Source organism: Etheostoma spectabile, chromosome 1, assembly GCF_008692095.1.
Source record: "Etheostoma spectabile isolate EspeVRDwgs_2016 chromosome 1, UIUC_Espe_1.0, whole genome shotgun sequence".
In the NCBI taxonomy this organism is placed as follows: Eukaryota; Metazoa; Chordata; class Actinopteri; order Perciformes; family Percidae; genus Etheostoma; species Etheostoma spectabile.
The window spans coordinates 19,906,397-19,927,444 of record NC_045733.1 but is presented as its reverse complement, the minus strand read 5'-3'; the positions used below and the strand labels follow the sequence as shown (position 1 = coordinate 19,927,444).

At 41.0% G+C, this 21,048-nt stretch overlaps 1 protein-coding gene across 1 annotated transcript in view; it reads left to right on the top strand.

The window, feature by feature from the left end:
• Window positions 1–21,048, top strand: part of ntrk3b (neurotrophic tyrosine kinase, receptor, type 3b) — a 171,315-nt gene that overhangs the window by 133,928 nt on the left and 16,339 nt on the right. Inside the window, 3 exon segments of the mRNA XM_032523479.1 lie at window positions 14,182–14,312; window positions 18,224–18,396; window positions 20,282–20,525. Of these exon segments, the coding sequence (XP_032379370.1) occupies window positions 14,182–14,312; window positions 18,224–18,396; window positions 20,282–20,525 (548 nt within the window).

Below are 21,048 nucleotides of genomic sequence, written 5' to 3'. Positions count from 1 at the left end.
GTTAGCATCTGCTGGCTCACTTCCAGGCTCTTCATATGGGATCTGTTCCGACAAAAGCAGCCTTCTTTATACCAGCTACCGGTGTTTAGACACTCCCCCCCCCCCACACCTCATTTACGCTTCCTTGGGGACTCATGTTGCAGGTTGGGAAAAGACATGACCACTTTAAGGCCTAATTACTCACAATTACATCAACTGCTCAAGAGAATCAGCAGAAAACTACTGTGCCAGGAGCCAGCCACAGCCTGGCGCCTGCTGCTTCCCTTCCCCACCATACCAGTCAAACCAACTGGATTTAAACATGAAAATACTCTTCACCTGTCTGAAACCTTTCAGCTGGGATCTGCAAAGATTACATCTTGGCTCGCTTTCGAAATGGCCGTCAATCAAGCTAAAAGAAGTTGACATGAGTTTTGGGCCAATGAGAAGGAAGGAAATCCCATTTAGAAATGATAAATAAATGACGGGTCTTATGTTTTATGAATTGCATTAATTGTTAATGGGCAGCCGGTGACTGATTTATAACGTCTCATGCCTTGCACAGGAGATCTGATTGCGAGCTAATGAATAAATGACGGTGGGCGCAAATGAAACTTTCTCCCGATTACCATGTGCCTGGAATTGAAATTCAGACCATGGCTGTGCCTGATTGCAGCTTTGACGTGGGCTTTACAGAATGTTCTCCCTCTCTGAATGCTGCATCCCTTGTCTTATTTTTAGATTTAATTCTATGTGGGTGCATTAAAAAAAGGAAATGAACCCTTATTCATCACAAGGTCAAAATGGCCACTGCTTTCTGCCAGCGGCTGGAAAAAACAAAATGGCTCCGAACGGCTTTTGCCTCTGCCGATCATTCACTGAATATGAATGTACTTTACCCTCAGGACACACACACACACACTCACACACACACATGCTGGGGAAAGGAAATAACTATGTGTATCCATGTGTATATCTACAGTATGTGTGTAGGTGTATGACTGAATGAATCTGTGCATGTGGAGGTAAGCAAACCGTTGGTGTGGCTTGTAGGTAGACTGAATTTGCCAATATCTCTCCTATCGCTGTGGTTTGATAAGTGTCTTCAGTTAGCGGTCCCTTGGGTTCCCAGTGTGCTGCTGGCCTTGCTCAGCCTGACTGTCCTGCAGCTACAGTCCGCTTACATCCAGTATGGCAGCTTTATTGATGCTAGGCCACCAATCCATAATGTATTCATTCATTTACTTGAAAGCCTCTTATCCAGGAGAATAGCTTGCTGCCAGTGTGTCTCTCTCACACACACACACACACACACACACACACACACACACACACACACATACACACACAGTCCAGCAGTAGGCACACATACATTTAAACAGACTCCCCCTTCTCCATACCTGTGATGGTCAGTCCCAGTCTGCTTCCACTACCAGTCTGATGCACAGTGTATAGTTTTGGGTACTGTGCATTTTGAAACTGACTCCTCCAATAACAGTGAGAGGAGGAGGCTGGCTTGTGATGGGAAATTGCCTGCTGCAGAGCTCACACCAGTGATTCCGGTGTGCCTTACCAGATGTATTATTTATGAGTATTACATCTTCAAGTCAATACTACATACAATATATATCTCTATAAATTGTACCATCAGTTTAATAGTTCTAGTCACAAAAATCAGAGTTGGAGAGAGGAATCTTGAGTTTCTCAGCTGTCAGGCTGTGACACATAAAAAGAGAACAAAAAAAAACATAAAAAAACAAATATCAAATTATACTTGCCCTCTAGTTGAACCGGCAACCTGGACACATTCAGTTGTGAACAAACTTGAGATATTAGGACCACTACCAGAGAAGTGTTAGCACAGTTTTCACTGTGATGCCAATTTAAAAACATGAAGTGCTGTCATTCAGTTGGTTCATCTTCTGGATGAACCGGTGGCCTCGGCTTTGGTTGCGGTAAACAGGCAAGCCGTGACTGATTAGAATATTCGTTGAGATCAGCTCTTTTTATTTTTTTCACTGGGGCTGAACAAGACCAATCCAGGGGAAATATAGCCGCATTAGGGAGATAAAGGCAGAAAAGGCAAAGGACAATTCTTTAGCCTAATGACAGATCCATATCTAGCCTGATTCGCTGTCTCCCAGCAAGTGGCTTTGTTTTATCATTCAGCTTGCTATTTTAATTACGGATTTGTCACATCCCGCTGGCCAAAATTAGACAATAGCTTTTGATGTTGGAGTATAGAGTGTAGCCTTTCATTATATCCATGTTATTAGGGATGTCACACATGGGAATAGCTCGGACTTACCACCACTCTGTCCCCTCTGGTTTCGGTGTAACAGGGACATAATTATGCTCAAGGTGATGTTTCTGAAGATTAAAATGTTTCCAGCAGAGACAAGGAGTGACTAATTTGGTCGCCTTAAAGCTCCGCAAATGAATTGAAATGAAGAGCAGAATGATGGAAAGGCAGTTATCATGCTCCAAGGCTATGATTCCATGAATTATAGTTGGAAAAGGAAAAGCCCCACAGGCTTACCAGTAGTGAATTTAAACAATTTACTTTAATTAGTTACCAAAAAAGTCCAAGATGAGTTTCAGCTTAGCCCAGAACAGAGCAAACTAGAACCTTCTTGGTAGAAAGGGGTACCAGGTGCCATCCAATGAAAACTGTTTCCAGATGACCGAAACCACATTAAGATTAATCAAAGATCCCAAGATCAAACAATCTTTTGTGGCTCAGTGGTAGAGCGGTTGCCTGCCAATCGGAAGGTTGGTGGTTTTATCCCTGGCCTTGCAGTCCCATGTCGAAGTGTCCTTGGGCAAGACACTGAACCCTGAGTTGCCCCCGGTGCTGCGCATCGGTGTGTGAGTGTTTATCTGATGAGCAGGTGGCACCTTGTACGGCAGCCTCGGCCACAGTGTATGAATGTGTGTGAATGGTGAATGTCTCCTGTGGCTGTAAAAGCGCTTTGAGTAGTCGTTAAGACTAGAAAAGCGCTCTATGAATACAGCACATTTACATTTACATTTACAAACTTCCAGACACATTACAAAGTGCAAATGCAACTGCCCATTTCCAGTCCATGTACAGTACAACGACACAGACTGAGCAGCAAGCAATGAAAATGAAATAAATTAAAGAGGAAATTAAAAGTGTTTGCTTCAGCAGACATGTTTAATTGGTTTTCAAACCTTTTACAATCTAGAGTCGTGGCGAAATGCTAAAAACCGGAGTCAATTGAAATACCCAACACCTTCTGGAAATGTCTTGGCTCCTACCACTGTAAGCCAAGACAAACGTGTAACTTGATCACAAATATAAGACACATTTTCTGAGAACATGTGGTGTGTACAAAAACACATTCAGTATAAGACCAAAGTGCTACCAATTAAAGTACGCTGTATCCCTAAAAGCACAGTCTCATGAGTGCTGACAGGTCAGCACTAATATAATTAGTTAATTCCTTGCACAGAGCAGCAGTAGAATAAAACAAACTTACATAAATGTACTTTTCAGCCTTTATAGAAAGATTTTTACACTGTTTCCGTGGGGACTAACAGGTCCTCTAAGATGTCAAATATAACTACTTTGTGTTGATAGTCACTTTTAAAGAACCTCCCCTGAGCAGCAAGTGTAAAGTACTTAGTGCTTAAGTGTACCTAATGCTTAAACTTTAATCCAGCAATAACACTGAGGTTGAGCTTCGGGAGAAGCCATTGTCAAAAGGAAATCAATACACAATTTCATCTCTATGTTTACACATTGTAGAAGGGAGCCACCAAGTGTTGAATATTAATTAGATGAGTAAAGCATTATGAAATAACCATTCAATTAAATCGTGTGAACTTATTTAAATAAATCAATATGTTCAAAGGTCAAATCATAAATGCTACTTTTTAAGATGGTGTTGTCACCAATCATTGCCTCATCTTTGATCCAATCACATGCTCCCTGGCCCTCCTAAGCAAGCTCAACAACTGCTACTACATTTAGCCAATCAGTTAGCCGGAGCATCAACAATGCCATTAGTAATTGGGAACCAACTAGTCTCGCGTTACCAGACCTTCTTCCAAAGCGCGCTGAAGGAGAGTCTAGATACTCCACATACAGTGGTGTGAAAAAGTGTTTGCCCCCTTCCTCATTTCCTGTTCCTTTGCATGTTTGTCAGCGTTCATGCCTCCACCATCAGGAAAAGACTGGGCAAAAATGGCCTGCACGGCAGAGTTCCAAGGAGAAAACCACTGCTGAGCAAAAAGAACATCAAAGCTCGTCTCAATTTCTCCACAACACATCTTGATGATCCCCAAGACTTTTGGGACAACATTCTGTGGACCGATGAGACAAAAGTGGAACTCTTTGGAAGGTGTGTGTCCAAGTATATCTGGCGTAGAAGGAACACTGCATTTCATAAAAAGAACATTATACCAACAGTAAAATATGGTGGTGGTAGTGTGATGGTCTGGGGCTGTTTTGCTGCTTCAGGACCTGGAAGACTTGCCGTGATAAAAGGAACTATGAATTCTGCTGTCTACCAAGAGATCCTGAAGGAGAATGTCCGACCATCTGTTCGTGTACTCAAGCTGAAACGAACTTGGGTTCTGCAGCAGGACAATGATCCTAAACACACCAGCAAGTCCACCACCGAATGGCTGAGGAAAAACAAAATGAAGACTTTGGAGTGGCCTAGCCAAAGTCCTGACCTGAATCCTATTGAGATGTTGTGGTATGACCTTAAAAAGGCCGTTCATGCTCGAAAACCCTCTAATGTAACTGAATTAGGACAATTCTGCAAAGATGAGTTGGCCAAAATTCCTCCAGCTGTAAAAAAAAGAGAGCCTCATTGCACGTTATCGCAAACGCTTGGTTGCAGTTGTTGCTGCTAAGGGTGGCCCAACCAGTTATTAGGTTTAGGGGGCAATCACTTTTTTCACACAGGACCATGATGGTTTGGATTTTTTTTCCTTTAATAATAAAAACCTTAATTTACAAATTGCATTTTGTGTTTACTTGTGTTGTCCTTGACTATTGTTTAAATTGGTTTGATGTTCCGAAACACTTAAGTGTGACAAACATGCAAAGGAACAGGAAATGAGGAAGGGGGCAAACACTTTTTCACACCACTGTAGCATTCCTGGTTGGGAGGAAATCATGCTCTGGTTTTATGGTATTTTTTTAAACCAATTACAATCATCATGGTAGGTGCTAAACTCCGCACAGAACAGCTGTAATATAGTTGTGCAAGAGAAAACTCAGAGTGGACAGATAGTCTAGCTAGCTGTCTGGATTTACCCTGCAGAGATCTGAGGACCAGGTAACCATAGTCCTCAGATTGGACAGATAGTCTAGCTAGCTGTCTGGATTTACCCTGAAGAGATCTGAGGACCAGGTAACCATAGTCCTCAGATTGGACAGATAGTCTAGCTAGCTGTCTGGATTTACCCTGCAGAGATCTGAGGACCAGGTAACCATAGTCCTCAGAAATCCACCAAATTTAAAATTCCAACACAACTAAAGCGGAAGGAATTGGAAAATACAGCATCCTGTAGAATTTCTTGCAGCACCAGAGCAATCCCGGAAATGGAGACTAGAAATCACCTTGGGCCTTGGGCTGTAAATGTATTGAAAACGTTGGGACTCCATGTTGTTGGATGCAGTGTTCTGTATGTTTTATGAAATGGTGCTAGAGTAGTAGCTTAGTACATGGGCTTGGTCTGGTCTTTGATTCAGGCAATTTTGAAATAATAAATGTGAACAGGATGATTTTATGGAAACTGCTTCCTTTGTTATACTGTTAGTTTAACTAAGCTACAGTAGGTATAGGTGGTTATCACACACGAGCCACAGTGTTCATTAAGGCCAGGCAGCAGAAACCCAGGCCGGCAGTCAGCCAGCCGCAGCAGGTTAGGAGGAGCTACCCACTGAGAGTCAACAGTAAGTGCTGGTTGTTCATGTCACAGTCGCACAACGATGCCAGCAGACACACAGCTCCTGTGCTGCAGTGAATTTAATGGCGGAGAGCTTTTTGTAAGCTATTAGCTGCTGCATGAGTACCTCTCACCTAACTATTAGCTCCCCGTGGTGCTTGTTTTGTAGGCAAGCTAAATTATGAGTACATTGCAGTGATCTCAGTGAAATTTCTTTCCATTGTGAGTCGCAGTGACTATAAAACCTCAGAGGATAATCCTTATAAATATATATTTTATTAACAAATAATTGCTCATATGATTGTAGCATTAAGCAGACATGATTTTTTTATTTAATACGTTTCGACTTTAAGTCTTAATGTTAAAGGAGGATGGCCTAATGTGGCAGCGTCTTGTTTTGTCCTTAAGAATAATCAAGTGAGTGAATTATCACAATTTCTGATAAGTAACGGTTTGTACAAAAAAAAAATGTATAGCTGATGCAGGAAATGAGCATTAATGAGGACGTCCTCAGCATTTCTGATTGAGCCGCTGCATCTCAGTGTTAAAGCATCCACCGTGCAAAAGACATGTTGTCAATGACCAGGAGGCACGCATCGATCGACTCACCGCACACACTCAGGAAGGCTGTCAGGCAGAAAAATACTCACACACACACCTGTGAGGCAGAAACACACACATGAATGCACAAAGTTGGCAGGTAGATGGAGAAAAACACACCTTCAAAGACACATGCATGCACACACGCACGTACGCACACACACACACACACACACACACACACCATACACACACATGCTGAAACTAGGGAAAGTTGGCAGGTAGTTGTGGTCAAATGCGACACACACACACACACATGCACATACACACACACATACCTACAGAGACATACACACCTTCTGAAACTGGGGAAAGTTGGCAGGTAGTTGTTGTCAAACGCATGCACCACACCACACCACGCACGCACGCACGCACCACACACACACACACACACACCACACACACACACACACACACACACACACACACACCACACACACACACAATGACACATTACACAACTGTGCCTTCCGAGCAGCCTGACCGGACTAGCTGAGTAAAATTCTGTTCTGCTTAGTCTCTGGGCTTCCAGGGAGAATGTTTGCTTGTGTCGAGGCCTCAGGTGAGCCAGGACAAATGAATGATGCTGAGCTAGGGGATGGAGATTTAATCTCAGGGCTCTTCAGCGTGGGTAAATAGGCTGCAGAAGACAGGCTGAGTCCGCCTGCAGAGGAAACTGAAGGTTAGAGTAACTTGTTCTCTCCACTTTAGACAGGCATGCTCCATAATAGCTGCTTCATTCTCATCAGTGGTAAGGAACGAGATGGTCAGTGGCATTTTAGTGTATGAACAAAACAAACCTAGATGGGATATTTACATCCAGAAAATAAGGAAGAGAAGCCAACTGGTACAAATGGAGAGTTAAACGGGCTTACAATGCTGCTGAACAAGTACTGAACACACTGTCCTCCGGAGATCTCCACGTTTACTTTGATCAATGTGCTGCAGACATTATTTAACAATACATCACAAGGCAAGAACCTGGAATCTGTTCACCCCACCACCATGCTGTGACGATAATATTCTGGTTACAGACAAGTATTAAATATTATTATAGTCTAAAGAAGTTAAACAAGTTTGTTTTGCCTGCAAGAGGGGGGGAAGAAATCATGGGAACAGTCACTCAGGATTAAGAAAATGTAATCTTGTATTGAAGAAAAACTGTGTAAAACTGCTTTTACACATAAAAGGTGTTTGACAAGTCTTAGAGAGTGCTAACTTTGTGATTACTGTACACCAGAGTTAAAGAAAGTACGTTCTCCTGGATAATGAAATTGAAAATAACTTTTCCCTCATGCGTCAGATGCCATAAGGTAAATATTCTGCATCGGTAACCTCACTAGTTGTACCACCATTTCTGCAGTGGAAGAATTGAGCTAAATGCATCTAGTGAAATAGAGCTGTTCTGTTGATTACAGCCCCCTCTCACACATTCAATGAGCCCATGCAAATCAAGAAGTGTTTTAGTCTCATAACATTAGTACGTGAATGTTACAAAACCTCTGAGAATTAAGATATGTGTAGAGATAGCAACCATGCCAGCATTACTTTAAAGTTTATGATTATAAATCCAAAATTTCTTGTTTTATAATGTGAATTTTACACATCACGTTTTAAAAGTGAAACGTTGCTCAGAGCACAGAGAAAGCTCAAGATAGGAATTAAAGTTAATTTCTGGGATCAGAGGTTTATTTCCTTAACTGACGACAGCCCGACCCAGGAGTTGGTGTTTGGTGAGTGACCATCTCTTCAAACCCGACTAGCTACAGTGTTCGAAATGATGAACTACATTTTAATAGCATTTCAATGACTGTATTTTTCAACATGTGACAGGATTCACAATATCACCCAGTCATATTTCTTGGCAAAAACATCTAAACAGTAAATTATCATAAATTACAGTGAGATGCCAGCGCAGCGTGTTATACATGTAATACCAGGATTGGTCTAACGTAAAGCTCTCAGTGCAATCACCATGTACTGATGGTGGCTTCATGTTTACTCTTCCACTCTAACAATATGCCCTGTGATGTTGTATTTTTTGGAGGCCATGCATGCCAAGATAAAGCCTGCTTAATGGATTCTCAAATACCTATTTACATGGGTTTGAAAAGTTTCCAAATCTGGTGACAAAGTTGCCAAAGTGTTAGAGATGAAAAGTGACACCGGTGTTCTGTTACCGTATGAAGAGTCCACATAGCTTGTCAAGCTATAGGTTTCAGTCTCAAATGAGACTGTAACACTTCTTCATTTGCATTGGCTAATTGAATGTGTCACAGGGGGCTGTAATCAACAGAACAGCTCTATTTTCTCCACTGCAGAAATGGTGGTACAATTAGGGAAGTTATTGATGCAGAATATTTATCTTATTGCATTTGATGCATGAGTGAAAAGTGATTTTCATTTTTATAATCCAGGAGAACGTACATTCTGTAATTCTAGTGTACTCACACAGTTAGCACTCTCCAAGTCCTCCTTGTCAACCACCTTGTATGTGTAAAAGCAGTTTTACACGTTTGTTTTCTTCCATACAAGATTACATTTTCTTAAAGAGATGACACCGGGGTTCTGTTACTGGATGACGAGTCCACATAGCTTGTCAAGCTAGCAGTCGAGTTCTCATCAGTTATTCTAGTCAGTTGCAGTTCATTCTTGACACATTTTGACACTACATTTTGGTTTTCTGACTAAATGGTAATAACAGATCATGGTTTGTAACTTCTTTTTATTATCAAACATTTCATGGAGTAAAAGTGCAGAATGAATTCCTCTAGCACCCGGTGAGGGCAGACTACGTGATTAGTGGGCAAACATGTCAGACAGAAGAGGAAATTGTTCAAGTAGTGAAGAAGGTTTTCCAGTGAGTGTGCTTCAGTTGACTTATTTTGCATAATAACAAATATAACAGTGTAGATATTGTAATAAAAGTGATGAGATATGATTAAAATTGATACTGTGAGATAAAAGGAAAAATCATTCTACACAATCACGTCTCCTCACTGCAAAGGAAAAGGAAAAGTCAAGAAAACACTCAAATACAAACTTCTAAGGAAAAGTTAGAAAAATCCTTATATTCTGGCATTGTGGAGTTAAAACTGTTTCGGAGTCTCCACCTGCTGACAGATGAAAATCTTCAATGTTTTTGACATTTCAACAACTATCCCATCCAGACAAGGTTAATGTTGAGAGGAACAAGAGTATAAACTTCAATACCTGGATCGTCAGCATGACAGTGAAGTGATAGTAAGGCCAACAGCGATCCGTGAACGATCATGAATGATGGAGGAGTGCACGAAATAGAATTAAAGTAACAGATTATTGATATTTCTTAAAAAAAGTACATTAGTGTAAAAGGTAGAGACAGGATTCAGTGAGGGATAGATGTGAAGTCTGGAAACTCTTGAGACTTGTGGAAACTGTTTCTTTATCACCAAAGAACGTGTAAGAGACATTTGGCCTTTGAAATCCAGTCACATTTTGAATTAAAATGTATGTGTATCGACAGGTTTTTTCAGCTCTCGGAAAGCTGATTTTCAGAGGATAAAGCTTTGACAGCAGCGCTGAGAGTGTCCCTGGTGGGGCTCTCACCCGCCACACTGCCTGCCAGTTTCTGCAGACACTTGCATTGTGATCTACTTTAGAACTGGGACACGTTTTCATATTTAACACTGATTTCAGAAAGGGTGTAAGATACTGTCTGAGGGAAAAACCAGGAGCAGGTGACATTTTTTATCAATCGCCTTCTCAATAGAAGACCAAATGGTCTGGTGAATCTGGAGAAATGACATGAAAGAAGAATAAAGCCAGAGGAATGGTCTGACTGAACTAGTAGTCTGTGTCTATGAATAAGGAACCATTTTGGAGATTACACCACTTGGTGAACTCCTTTTGGGTAAAGCTACAGCACTGCAAGTAAATGGAGCCGCTGCCTCCCATTTATTATCTCTAGCAGCAAATCCTATACCGTTTTTTTAACGGGATCACAGGTTTCAAATGAATGAACTGAAACGTCATGGTGTGGTACCCAATAACACCTAAGATATAGTAACTATTTACTACATTGACTTAAACCAATTCCCCCAAACAGCAGTTGTCCAATTATTGCTTAGTAATTGCATAACTGGCAGTGCAGCTTGTTAGCTTGCTTTTCTCAGCATTTTGAAGCGCTGTGCATGGGGCTGCATCAAGACTTACTCTCTGCATATATAAAGAGTTGGATAGTGTTTTACCCTCTCCAAAACCAAGAACAGGAGCAAAAGTTTAAGGAATGGATAAATGGTGTATTTGTTGGCTTTAGCATAAGTTGGGAATGTTAGCATGCCTGGCTAACTAGCTTAGGCTACTACCTACAGTAGAAACCCTACTCAACGTTACTTCCAAGGCCAGCAGCAATTCATACTGCAATTTGTGGGGTTACTAAAAAAAGAGCCCTAGCACATCCACTCTGTAGCAGCACTGCCATATGAAACTGGTGTTGTGCATAAGGATTTAACTCTGTGATAGTTTACATACATTAAAGTAGCATTTAGATATGGTATCATAGAGGCTAGCCCAAAGTCAGAAGACTAAAAGAAAGTTAGAAAGACATAATCATAAACAGTAGCCGACGGTGCCATGGGTGATTTACAATACATATGACAGTGATTGAAATGCCGAAGACTGTCATACCTGTTCAGGCAACTGGTAAGTAGTTTAGATGTTCTAAATTAGAATTACATTCTAAAACATCTGTTTTTTTTATGCATGTTTATTTTGTACAATACTTTTCTTTGTTAATTGAGATCATGTGACCGCCCTTGGCCTTTTTGGGGCTGCAGTCAGAATTTAACAGCTGCACTGTGACAACTCGCCAAGTAGAACAAATATGATTCACATTCAAACAATTAAAAAAGGTGATTAAAAAATATGACTTTTTAAATGGTGGCATTCCCCTTTATGTACTGTTTAAGTAATTATGGTTTTTCAAATATGGACAGAGATTGCTTGCAAACGTTAAAATTTCCAGAGTTTCACATTTAACATTTACATTTCTAAATCATGATTTAAATTTAATATTTAATAACTTTGTATATCCCTTTCACCTGTTTATTTATCTCCTGTTGCTGAACATTAAACAAGCGTGTTTCATGTCATTCATATTCTTAGGCGGAGAGATATCTATTGCAGTATACAGCTTAAGCTACTGCATGACGTCCAACCATGAATATTTTGGCGTTAAACACTCACACAGTGCCTCTCATCTTTATCTAGATGTCTTATCTGGAGGCTATGGAAGGGTTAATGCCTGACGAGATGTCCATTATCAGGAATTAATGGACAACGGGGAAGCCATTAATTCCTGATTATGGACACCTTAAAGGGCATCGACCTGCTTATACCATGATCACTTGCCAAAGAACATTATTTTATGACCCTTAATTTATATTTCCATGCATTTTGCAATTAAAATCCAGTTTAAAAAAAACAATTACTCTGTGTCCCTGGTAAGGGTCAGACTAATACCTAAAACAATCATTTCCATCCCATAAGATTCTTATGCAATGAAAATGTTGGAAACGACCTGGCAACGGGAGTTCTTTCTAGTCGGCTTAAATCTCCTCTACGAGCCACACGTTAGCCAGAAAAGCTAATGGGATGCCAGCAAGAGTCACAGTCAATAATCTTGTGCGGTTGACAGTCAGTAAATATAATTATCCAGTATGTGTAAGAACAAGAGAGGCTAGCTATCAAGCCATGTCACACGCCATGTGTGCGTCTGCTGCCGTCTGAAGTAGCGAGTTGAACAGCGAATGATGGATGTGACATGATCTCTAAATGTGAAACAGAGTAAGTTCAGAGGGCGGAGGAACTTACTTCCATCCTGTGGTGTTCAGAGGAAGAAGCATTTTTCCAGCGCATTCATCATCATTTGGAACAGTAAACACTGTCACTGGAACTACTTAGGTCTCCACTTTTCAATGTAAGGCCATTCACAATTAAGTATTCACCCAGACTATGGTAGAAGTATAAATATGTAAGTGTGTTTATGTGTACACTATTATAAAAGCACTTCAATTTGAATGGTTAACCTACAAGCTGTCATGTTTTATTGTGAGTGAGGCAGGAAAAGCAGTTCTGTCAGAAGCCAGCGACTCCTACACTTTTTCAGCTCGTTCATATTTGGCAGATATCGGTTGGTAAAGCTTTACCCCTGAAACATAACACGCTTCATATTACTATTTCTCTGTCTTCCTCTATCTGTCTTTCTCACTTATCCTGCCTCTTACTCTCAGGAGTGTGTTCAACTTGTTGTGCAGCTAATCAATAGGACAGGACGCTTCCGTTCTGTGATCACAAAGACTGCAGTTAATAAATATAAAGCCTGAAGGTCACGACGTCTTAAATAAAAAGACTTACCTGTCTCGTGACTCCTATCAGAGCGAGTTCTTAGGAAAGAATAAACGTGTTATTAACGGCGTTAACGCAGACCCGTTTAAACGGCGTCCATGTTTTTATGGCGAGATTAATGGTCTTTTTGGCCTAGCAAAATTGGTAGTTTTTCTACTTGCTGTTGCAACAACTAGTAACGTTAGAAAAACTACAACACCCACCGGATCTAGCTAGACTGGAAACACAGCAACGGGCACGCTGCACACGCCGTTTGGGCTCGCGAGCCGGCCAAAGAGTAGTACCGTTACGTTCTGAGTGGATGGCGAGCCTGGAGCGCCGATAAGATTCTGGATGGAAAGTTTCCTTTAAATTCTGGATGGAAAGTTTCCTTTAAATTCTGGATGGAAAGTTTCCTTTTATTCTGGATGGAAAGTTTCCTTTTTATTCTGGATGGAAAGTTTCCTTTTTATTCTGGATGGAAAGTTTCCTTTTTAAAAGTTACCAAATGTTCCACTGACCAGACCAAAGGGATCTGATAAAGGGAAATCAAGGGACAGTTAGAATGGATAAAAACATTTTGAGTTAACTATAACATTAATGTGAATAATCACATTTAAATATTTGAATCGTTTGACAGCACTAAATAGAATATGTAAGTATATATAAGTATAGAGAGAGACAGAGGGACTGTTTTTCACAATGCTCAGCTGTTTTCTTAACCTCACAGAGATTTTTCCGAAGAAAAAGGGGGGGGGAGCAAGGAATCCAGATAAGTGATTTGCAGCTCTGCGGGTCCAGTGTCATCTCGCAGTTTATTTTCCCTTTGGAGAATTAAAACTACTTGAATCCTTGTATCACACTTTTATTGAGAGAAATATTCAAGATGTTATTTCATTGATTTACGATTACATCAAAAAGAAACCGTAAGATGCCTTGTCCATCATTCTGTACTCCCTTTCTTGTTATATAGTATGATAGATTTAGTATTACGTCTTAACTTGAGATCTTGACTAGAATTTCAAATAGTACAAAGTACCCACAGTGCAGCACATAGTACTCACTCTCTCTCTCTCTCTCTCTCTCTCTCTCTCGGCTTCTCTTGTCTTTCACTGCTTCATAATCTCTCTGTCTCTTTTTTGCCTCTTTTTTGCCTTCATTTATTCATTCTCCTGCTTTGGAGATGATCATATTCATGTGGGGTGAAATGATCCCTCTAAATATATGTTCTATAATCTAGCATGTTTTACACTCCTATTAAAATGTACTTAAATATACGTTATAACCCCTTGTCTTTCTGTGGTTTAGTTGTCCAGCATATAAAGCGAAGAGACATCATCCTGAAGAGGGAGTTGGGTGAAGGAGCGTTTGGAAAAGTCTTTCTGGCAGAGTGCTACAACCTCAGCCCCACCAAGGACAAGATGCTGGTAGCTGTCAAGGTATGTTCTGTGTGTGTGTGTGTGTGTGTGTGTGTGTGTGTGTGTGTGTGTGTGTGTGTGTGTGTGGTGTGTGTGTGTGTGTGTGTGTGTGTGTGTATGCATGCATGCGTTGGTAAACAGCATAAAGGGAATGGTTTGAAATTTTGGGTAATACACTTTCTCAATTCCCTTTCTTATGAGAGTTAGATGAGAAAAATGAAGAAGATCACCACTTATAACCATATGAAAATATGATGAAGCTACGACTGGAAACATTTCTCCCCCTCATCCACAACATAGGGCTTTCAAAAATTCCACAAGGGAGAAAAACAAGTATTGTTCATGTACACTACTTACTGCTAGCAACCCCACAATGCAAGGCAGTGCGTCTCTATTAATAGATTTGAGAAGTACACGTGCAGATAGTTTTCATTGCACGGTAAAATGTGCCAAAAGGTAGGTGAGCCTTCCTACACAAGCCCAGTAGGCATGTTGAATCCTGCTTTGACCTATCACCAGGCCCTGCAGTGGGCTGTGCCATCATCAGTCTAGTGCGCCCTCTGACACCATCCTCCAGCTCAGATCTAACTTACCTTTAAGCTGCCTTTAAATCGGCCGGATGCCCCTCACCTTCCACTTTCTTTGTGTTGGCATCCTAAATCCTCCAAGCCATAACTGACCATCAAATTCTGTTCATCATTTTTTTGGAGTAGAATTGTCATCACTCACTCGACAGCCATTTTAATTCCAGAGCTGGCCTCCCTACGATCACACCTTCCACCACAACAAGTTCATCCCTGAGGCTATTTAGCAGAGGCACCATCGCTGCGTCCAGCGCCGCCCAAGGCAATTGTGATTGGTTTAAAGAAAGGCCAATAAACTAGAGAAGGTTTTTCTATTATCCAAGAATTTCGAGTGGACTAGCCAGACCTTCCACTGCGGCGCTGCGGAGGAAGGTCTGGCACTGTGAGACTACTAGCTAGCAAGCGTTTTGGCACAAGCAACTCTGCAACTCTGCAAAATTATGAGATTTAGTAGGTGTCCAAAATCCCAATTCGCTGCTCACTATGGAGTGAACTACAGTGTTACGTAGGGAGACTGGAGGGTGGCACATACGCTAGGCTAAGCACACTGTCTCCTGATTGTTGCTGTATAGTTAATGGACACATATGAGTGTTGCATCAATCTTCTCTTCTAACTCCCAGCAAGAATGTGATTAAGCATAGTTTCCCAAAATGTCAAACTATTACTCAAAATGACAAAATGTTCAGCAAGGGATCTCAGAAAAATTCCTACCACTGTTCTCTCTAAGCTTCCATTAACATGGTGGACAGTAGGTTGAATCTCCAGCATGTTACACAATAGTTGTCACTGATCGAGGTTGGCATTACGGACATTTACTAATATGAAAATCAAGAATGAATATTACTGTTAGTAGGGAGATTTGGAATCTTTAACTTGAGACTCAATGTAGACAAAAATAAATAATTCCTTGGTTTGGTTAAGGTCTCGCCTGCCGGGGGTTGGACTCCCCAGTCTTAACATGTCTTTGTATCCATTCAAAACCTGTTTATCTCTCAGCCAATAGATGAGTAATACTGTCAAGCTAAGTTAATACTCCACTGAACATGATGCTTTGTTTTAAAGAGCTTAAAGCTTTGCACATGCGTGGAGGCTCTCAGTGCTTTCAAAGAGCTTGCCAGCTCCCAGTGTGAATATTCAGAAGTGTATGAATGCAAAGCAGGGTGACACTGAGTATGAGGTTGCAGACTCAGCAAACCCAGTAAAAGAAAAATCAGTCAGAAAACCGCCCTAACCTTGACAGTGAGTGTTTTGTGGGAAATAATAAAAGAGGCGATCACATTACAGACAGGAAGTTAGTGGAGGAGTTAAGACAAAGATGATGGAGAGTCTGGCTGTCACTTCCTTTTATTAGAATTACAGAAATAATTCATAACAAGCCTCCTTTACAATGACCTCTTTATTTTTTTAAACAATACAATATGCATTTTCTTCTGGACATGTATTTGTATGTGATAAAGCAGAAAGAGGCTCTCTGAATACACTTACAGGTCAACAAAGGAAAAATTCCTTGCAGCGCTTTGCCTTAATTTATTGTAGGCAAGCACTTGAAGGTATTGTCTTGGAGGAATGCCCAGACACAAAACATTTCCTTAAGAGTGCGGTTTGATTTGGTAATAGAACTTTATGGCCATTTTACCTACTCTTCTGTACATTTCAACCACCTCCAGCACTGTAGGAACAGCACATGTGAGTAAATGGATTTCCATCCCGAGGTCTCTCCATCTGTAATAACGTCAGCAGCACGCTGAGAAAGCAGGACTCCAGGCCAAGGAGATCCAGAGAGGCAACTTGCTTTGTTTCCTTGTTACGAATGATGTGCCCAGAGTCTTTTTTTCTCCGACAGAGGCAGCAATAGCATGTTATTGCTGTTATTTGATTTGTTCCCCCTTTTATCTGATACTGCCACCTTCGATTGACATCTTAAGAAATGATGCATACTCCACTTCGAATGAGTTCAAGGCACTCCCTGTTCGATCCATGAACCAATCAGATCAATTGGTTTTGTGTACAGTTGTTTCACCCAGCTGTCTAAAAATTAGGTACGGGTTTGTTAGGTGGATATTATGCATATCCACTAACCATTAGATGGATATTTTTCATAACCACCTACGGTTCACTGTATTACTGAATAACATACATATCACTTAAGATCACTTGCTGAACATTTTTTTCCTCCCAGTCTTGTTTTTACCATTGACTATCATTAACTGTTTTCCCGCTGAGATCTTCTCTATTGCCATGAAGTCCAGCTTGTGCTGGTAGGACTAAAGGAGGAGGGGGGCAAACATTGCATCGACAACATGAGCTGGAAGCAGTGATAAAAGGGAACAGATGATTGGTTATAAAAAAGATACTGTATGATGTCCAGTCTTGTATATTGTGGTGTTAAGCCCTCACATAGGGCCTCTCATCTTTATCTAAATATCTTGTAGAAAACAATGGAAAAGTTAACGCCTGACGAAATGTCCATCATCAGGAATTAATGAACGACAGTGAGGACAACAGCATGGGATGTGTGCATCCATAAAATTGTTAGGACTTACAGGGGACCTTGGATATCTGTGCCAAATTTCATGCTAAGTCAATTAGCAGTTGATGAGCCATCTCACTCAAAAACAAAACTGCCATCCCCACTGTGGTGATAGAGGAAAAGAGAGGTGATCAAGTCTGTGGGAATTATCCACTGCAGACCATGAATGGCTGCACATAATTGTGTGAAAATCCAGCCAAAAGTTGTGATATTTCAGTGTGGACCAAAGTGAAGGACTGATGAACTACAGACACTGTTAACTAATTGAATTATAGAGAACGGTAGGCAAAGATGAAGAGCACAGGGTAAAACTCAAAATGTTGCACACTTTTTGGGGCCAGACACAGGATGTGGACAAAGAAGGTGTGTCCTGGAAGGGCCGGACGTCTAGGCTGAACCAAGGACAGGGTTTATTATATGCCTCCTCCACAAGAGACAAGGTTTTGGTCTTAAACTTCACCATAATTAAAATGTATCAATTTGTAGTCAAACATTTTCAATTTCATGTTAAGGAAGTTGCCCTCATATGTTTTGCTTCAATAAATGAAAAAGCAATTTATCTACCAGTATAATTATAACGATAACGCACATTTACCTTGAGTTACAGTATATATAGTTTCATACCTGGCTTCCATTATAAATCACTGGAATTTATCATTTATCATTAGACACATAACTGACTGTAAGGAGCTAAGGGCTACAATGGAGACATTAGTGGATTTCTCCAAACTTGGACTCCGAGAGGCCTTGGTTAGCTTTGCCTGGCTCAACCATCCATTTCCATGAGTAAAGATTACTTTTATAATTTCCCTTTCAGACGCTGAAAGATCCCAACCTGTCGGCAAGAAAGGACTTCCAGAGGGAGGCAGAGCTGCTGACCAATCTGCAGCACGACCACATCGTTAAATTCTACGGAGTGTGTGTGGACGGAGACCCTCTCATCATGGTGTTTGAATACATGAAGCATGGCGACCTCAACAAATTTCTCAGGTCAGTTCTTCACTGAAGGTTAAGTCAATTTAACCGTAATATATCAGGGTATGCTGCTGGAGGAAATTAGAAATACATCATATGAACAGACGGTAGCAAACTATAGTGGGTCAAAGTCAAAGTGCCTGTGTGTGTATGTCTGTGTGTGTGCTTGTGTGTGTTTGTGGGACATATTCACTCATGGTACTGGTACAATTAATTGTCCACCAACTTATTAAGAGTAAGTAAGTGTGAAACTTGATATGATACAATATCCAGCCAACTTCACCGTGTTCGGAGTTAGCAAACACGAGTGCTTTAGTGCTTTTGTTCTGTAACGTCAGACCGTGCTGAGGGAAGTGACCTCTAATACGTTTCAACAAAAGCGACATGATGCCGTACAGCGAGCCCTTTGGTAATGGAAAGCTTCACTGGAGTTGATGTCAGTGCAAACAGAAGTGTGTGGGACAGAAGTGTGTTGTTTCAAGTGAATTGACAGCTGCTTTGTGTGTGTGTGTGTGTGTGTGTGTGTGTGTGTCTTTGTGTGTGTCTGTCTGTGTGTGTGTGTGTGTGGGGTCTATCTTGTTTTTGAAGTTTGTGCAATAGTTGAAAAGATGACATGTTACGATTGAGTGTGTGTGTGATTCAAGAGTGCGTGAAGACTTTCTGTTGGGAAGTCATTCCTGAAATGAAAGGCAATGTCGCGAATGATGAAATTCTTTCATGCAAGGTGCAAGACGAGGCAGATTTCTGGTCTATTTGTCCTGTTGGTCACATTTAACAAATGAGATGTGTGGTGAATCGCTAGGAATGAAAAGAGTATCTGATGTGCGGGTCCAGCTCAAACTTCAGATAAAGGAAGAGGGCAACCTGCACTCATTCAGCCAATAGTAGATTTCACTGAATTAAGAAGTAGAAAGACACACTAAGGACGAGTACTACTAATCCCTCTACAGTAGGGCTGAATTATTCCACACCCACTTAAAGCCAAGAACATTGAATTGCACTAAAATTGAGAAATGGTAAAAGGAAGACCGTCTGAGAGAGAGATTGGGAGAAGTGCTGTCTGTGGTCACAGTGGCGAGAAGGACCTTCTCACAGGAAATGAAATGCTAAGTGGCTTTTTCTGATAAATATACAACTAAGAGTACCTTGATGAAATTCCTTAGCTTTGGTTAAAATTTCTGACAGGCTGGGATATGCAACATTGTGACAAAAACGGCTCCAAACCACCAAAGACTCAGCCCAAAAAATAATAATTAATTAAAACTGACACTTAACAGTTTATCTTTGCATATAAAGCTGCTGTGTACTTACAGGGTATAGTTAGTGTGTTAATATTTCTTGCAGTCTGTCTTAGTTATGTTAATTATTCTCAAAAAATACAAAGAAGAACCAGCACTGCCAGGATAAGGGTTTGTTAGGACTCTAAGGAGCTTTGGGTTACTTCTTAAAGGGGCAGTGATGTCACAGTCTGTCATGCTGAAAAGGCTCTAAAGGTTCCCACATCCAGTTGTTAAAATGAGATTATGTAACTGTAAAAGGAATAAATGACACAACTATATTAAATAATTATTCCATGAGATATTTCCTAAGCAATTAAAATATCTTAATTCAATACAGGCCAAAGCCCATGTATTTGGTCTATAACCAGAGGCGTATTGGGACTAATGTTAGCCCACTCTAGATAGATATTGCTTCATGGCTGACATTCCTGAGTCAGTGCAGTAACGTGAGGGCTCTTCTCTACTTGTGTGACTGTTTCAGAACATTTAGTTTGTCTGCGATGTCCACTGCTGGCTACAGTGAGTGTTTCTCTCTTTAAAAACAATGAAGAGAGGACTCCATCATCAATATTAGTTCTTCGAATCAAATCAATGTATGTGTTTGTTTTTTTGTAACCCAGAGCCCACGGCCCAGACGCCATGATCCTGGTAGATGGCCAGCCGCTGCAGTCCAACGGAGAGCTGGGCCTTTCCCAGATGCTGCACATCGCCAGTCAGATTGCCTCGGGCATGGTCTACCTGGGCTCCCAGCACTTTGTCCACAGAGATCTTGCGACCCGTAATTGCCTGGTGGGCAATGGCCTGTTGGTTAAGATTGGAGACTTTGGCATGTCCAGGGACATCTACAGCAGTGACTACTACAGGGTAAGACTTCACCACCATTCTTATTCATGCCATTAAATTTGCCATCAAGATACTGGGGAGCTAGAGAGGTTTCAGAGGTCAGGCCCTCAAAAGTGATAAAGATGAAAGACATGTTCACTTTGCCCACACTTAAAAAATGTTTTCCATAAAAACTATGTTCTGACTATGTTCAAATGGAAAAAATGGCACCATGAATATAGTAGTTGGTACTGATAACACCCAAGATACTCCACAGCAAAGTCAGAACCACGGTGTAAACAAAATATTTAGAACCGTGCTGGATAAAGTTAATATACTGACGTTATAGAGGTCGGCTAAAACAAGCGCTAAAGTTAGCTAATGTCAGCTATTGCAGCTAACGTTGTTAGCAGGGAGAAACAGACGCTCAGGCCTTCCTGCACGGCACCAGAGACGAGGCGCTCTGTTTTCCTGTTGGTCGTCCTTTTTCATCGGCAGACTAGAACACTTAGGCATCGTACGTACGGTACTGTAGCAATTGTAGTACCATCACGTTTTTAGAAAT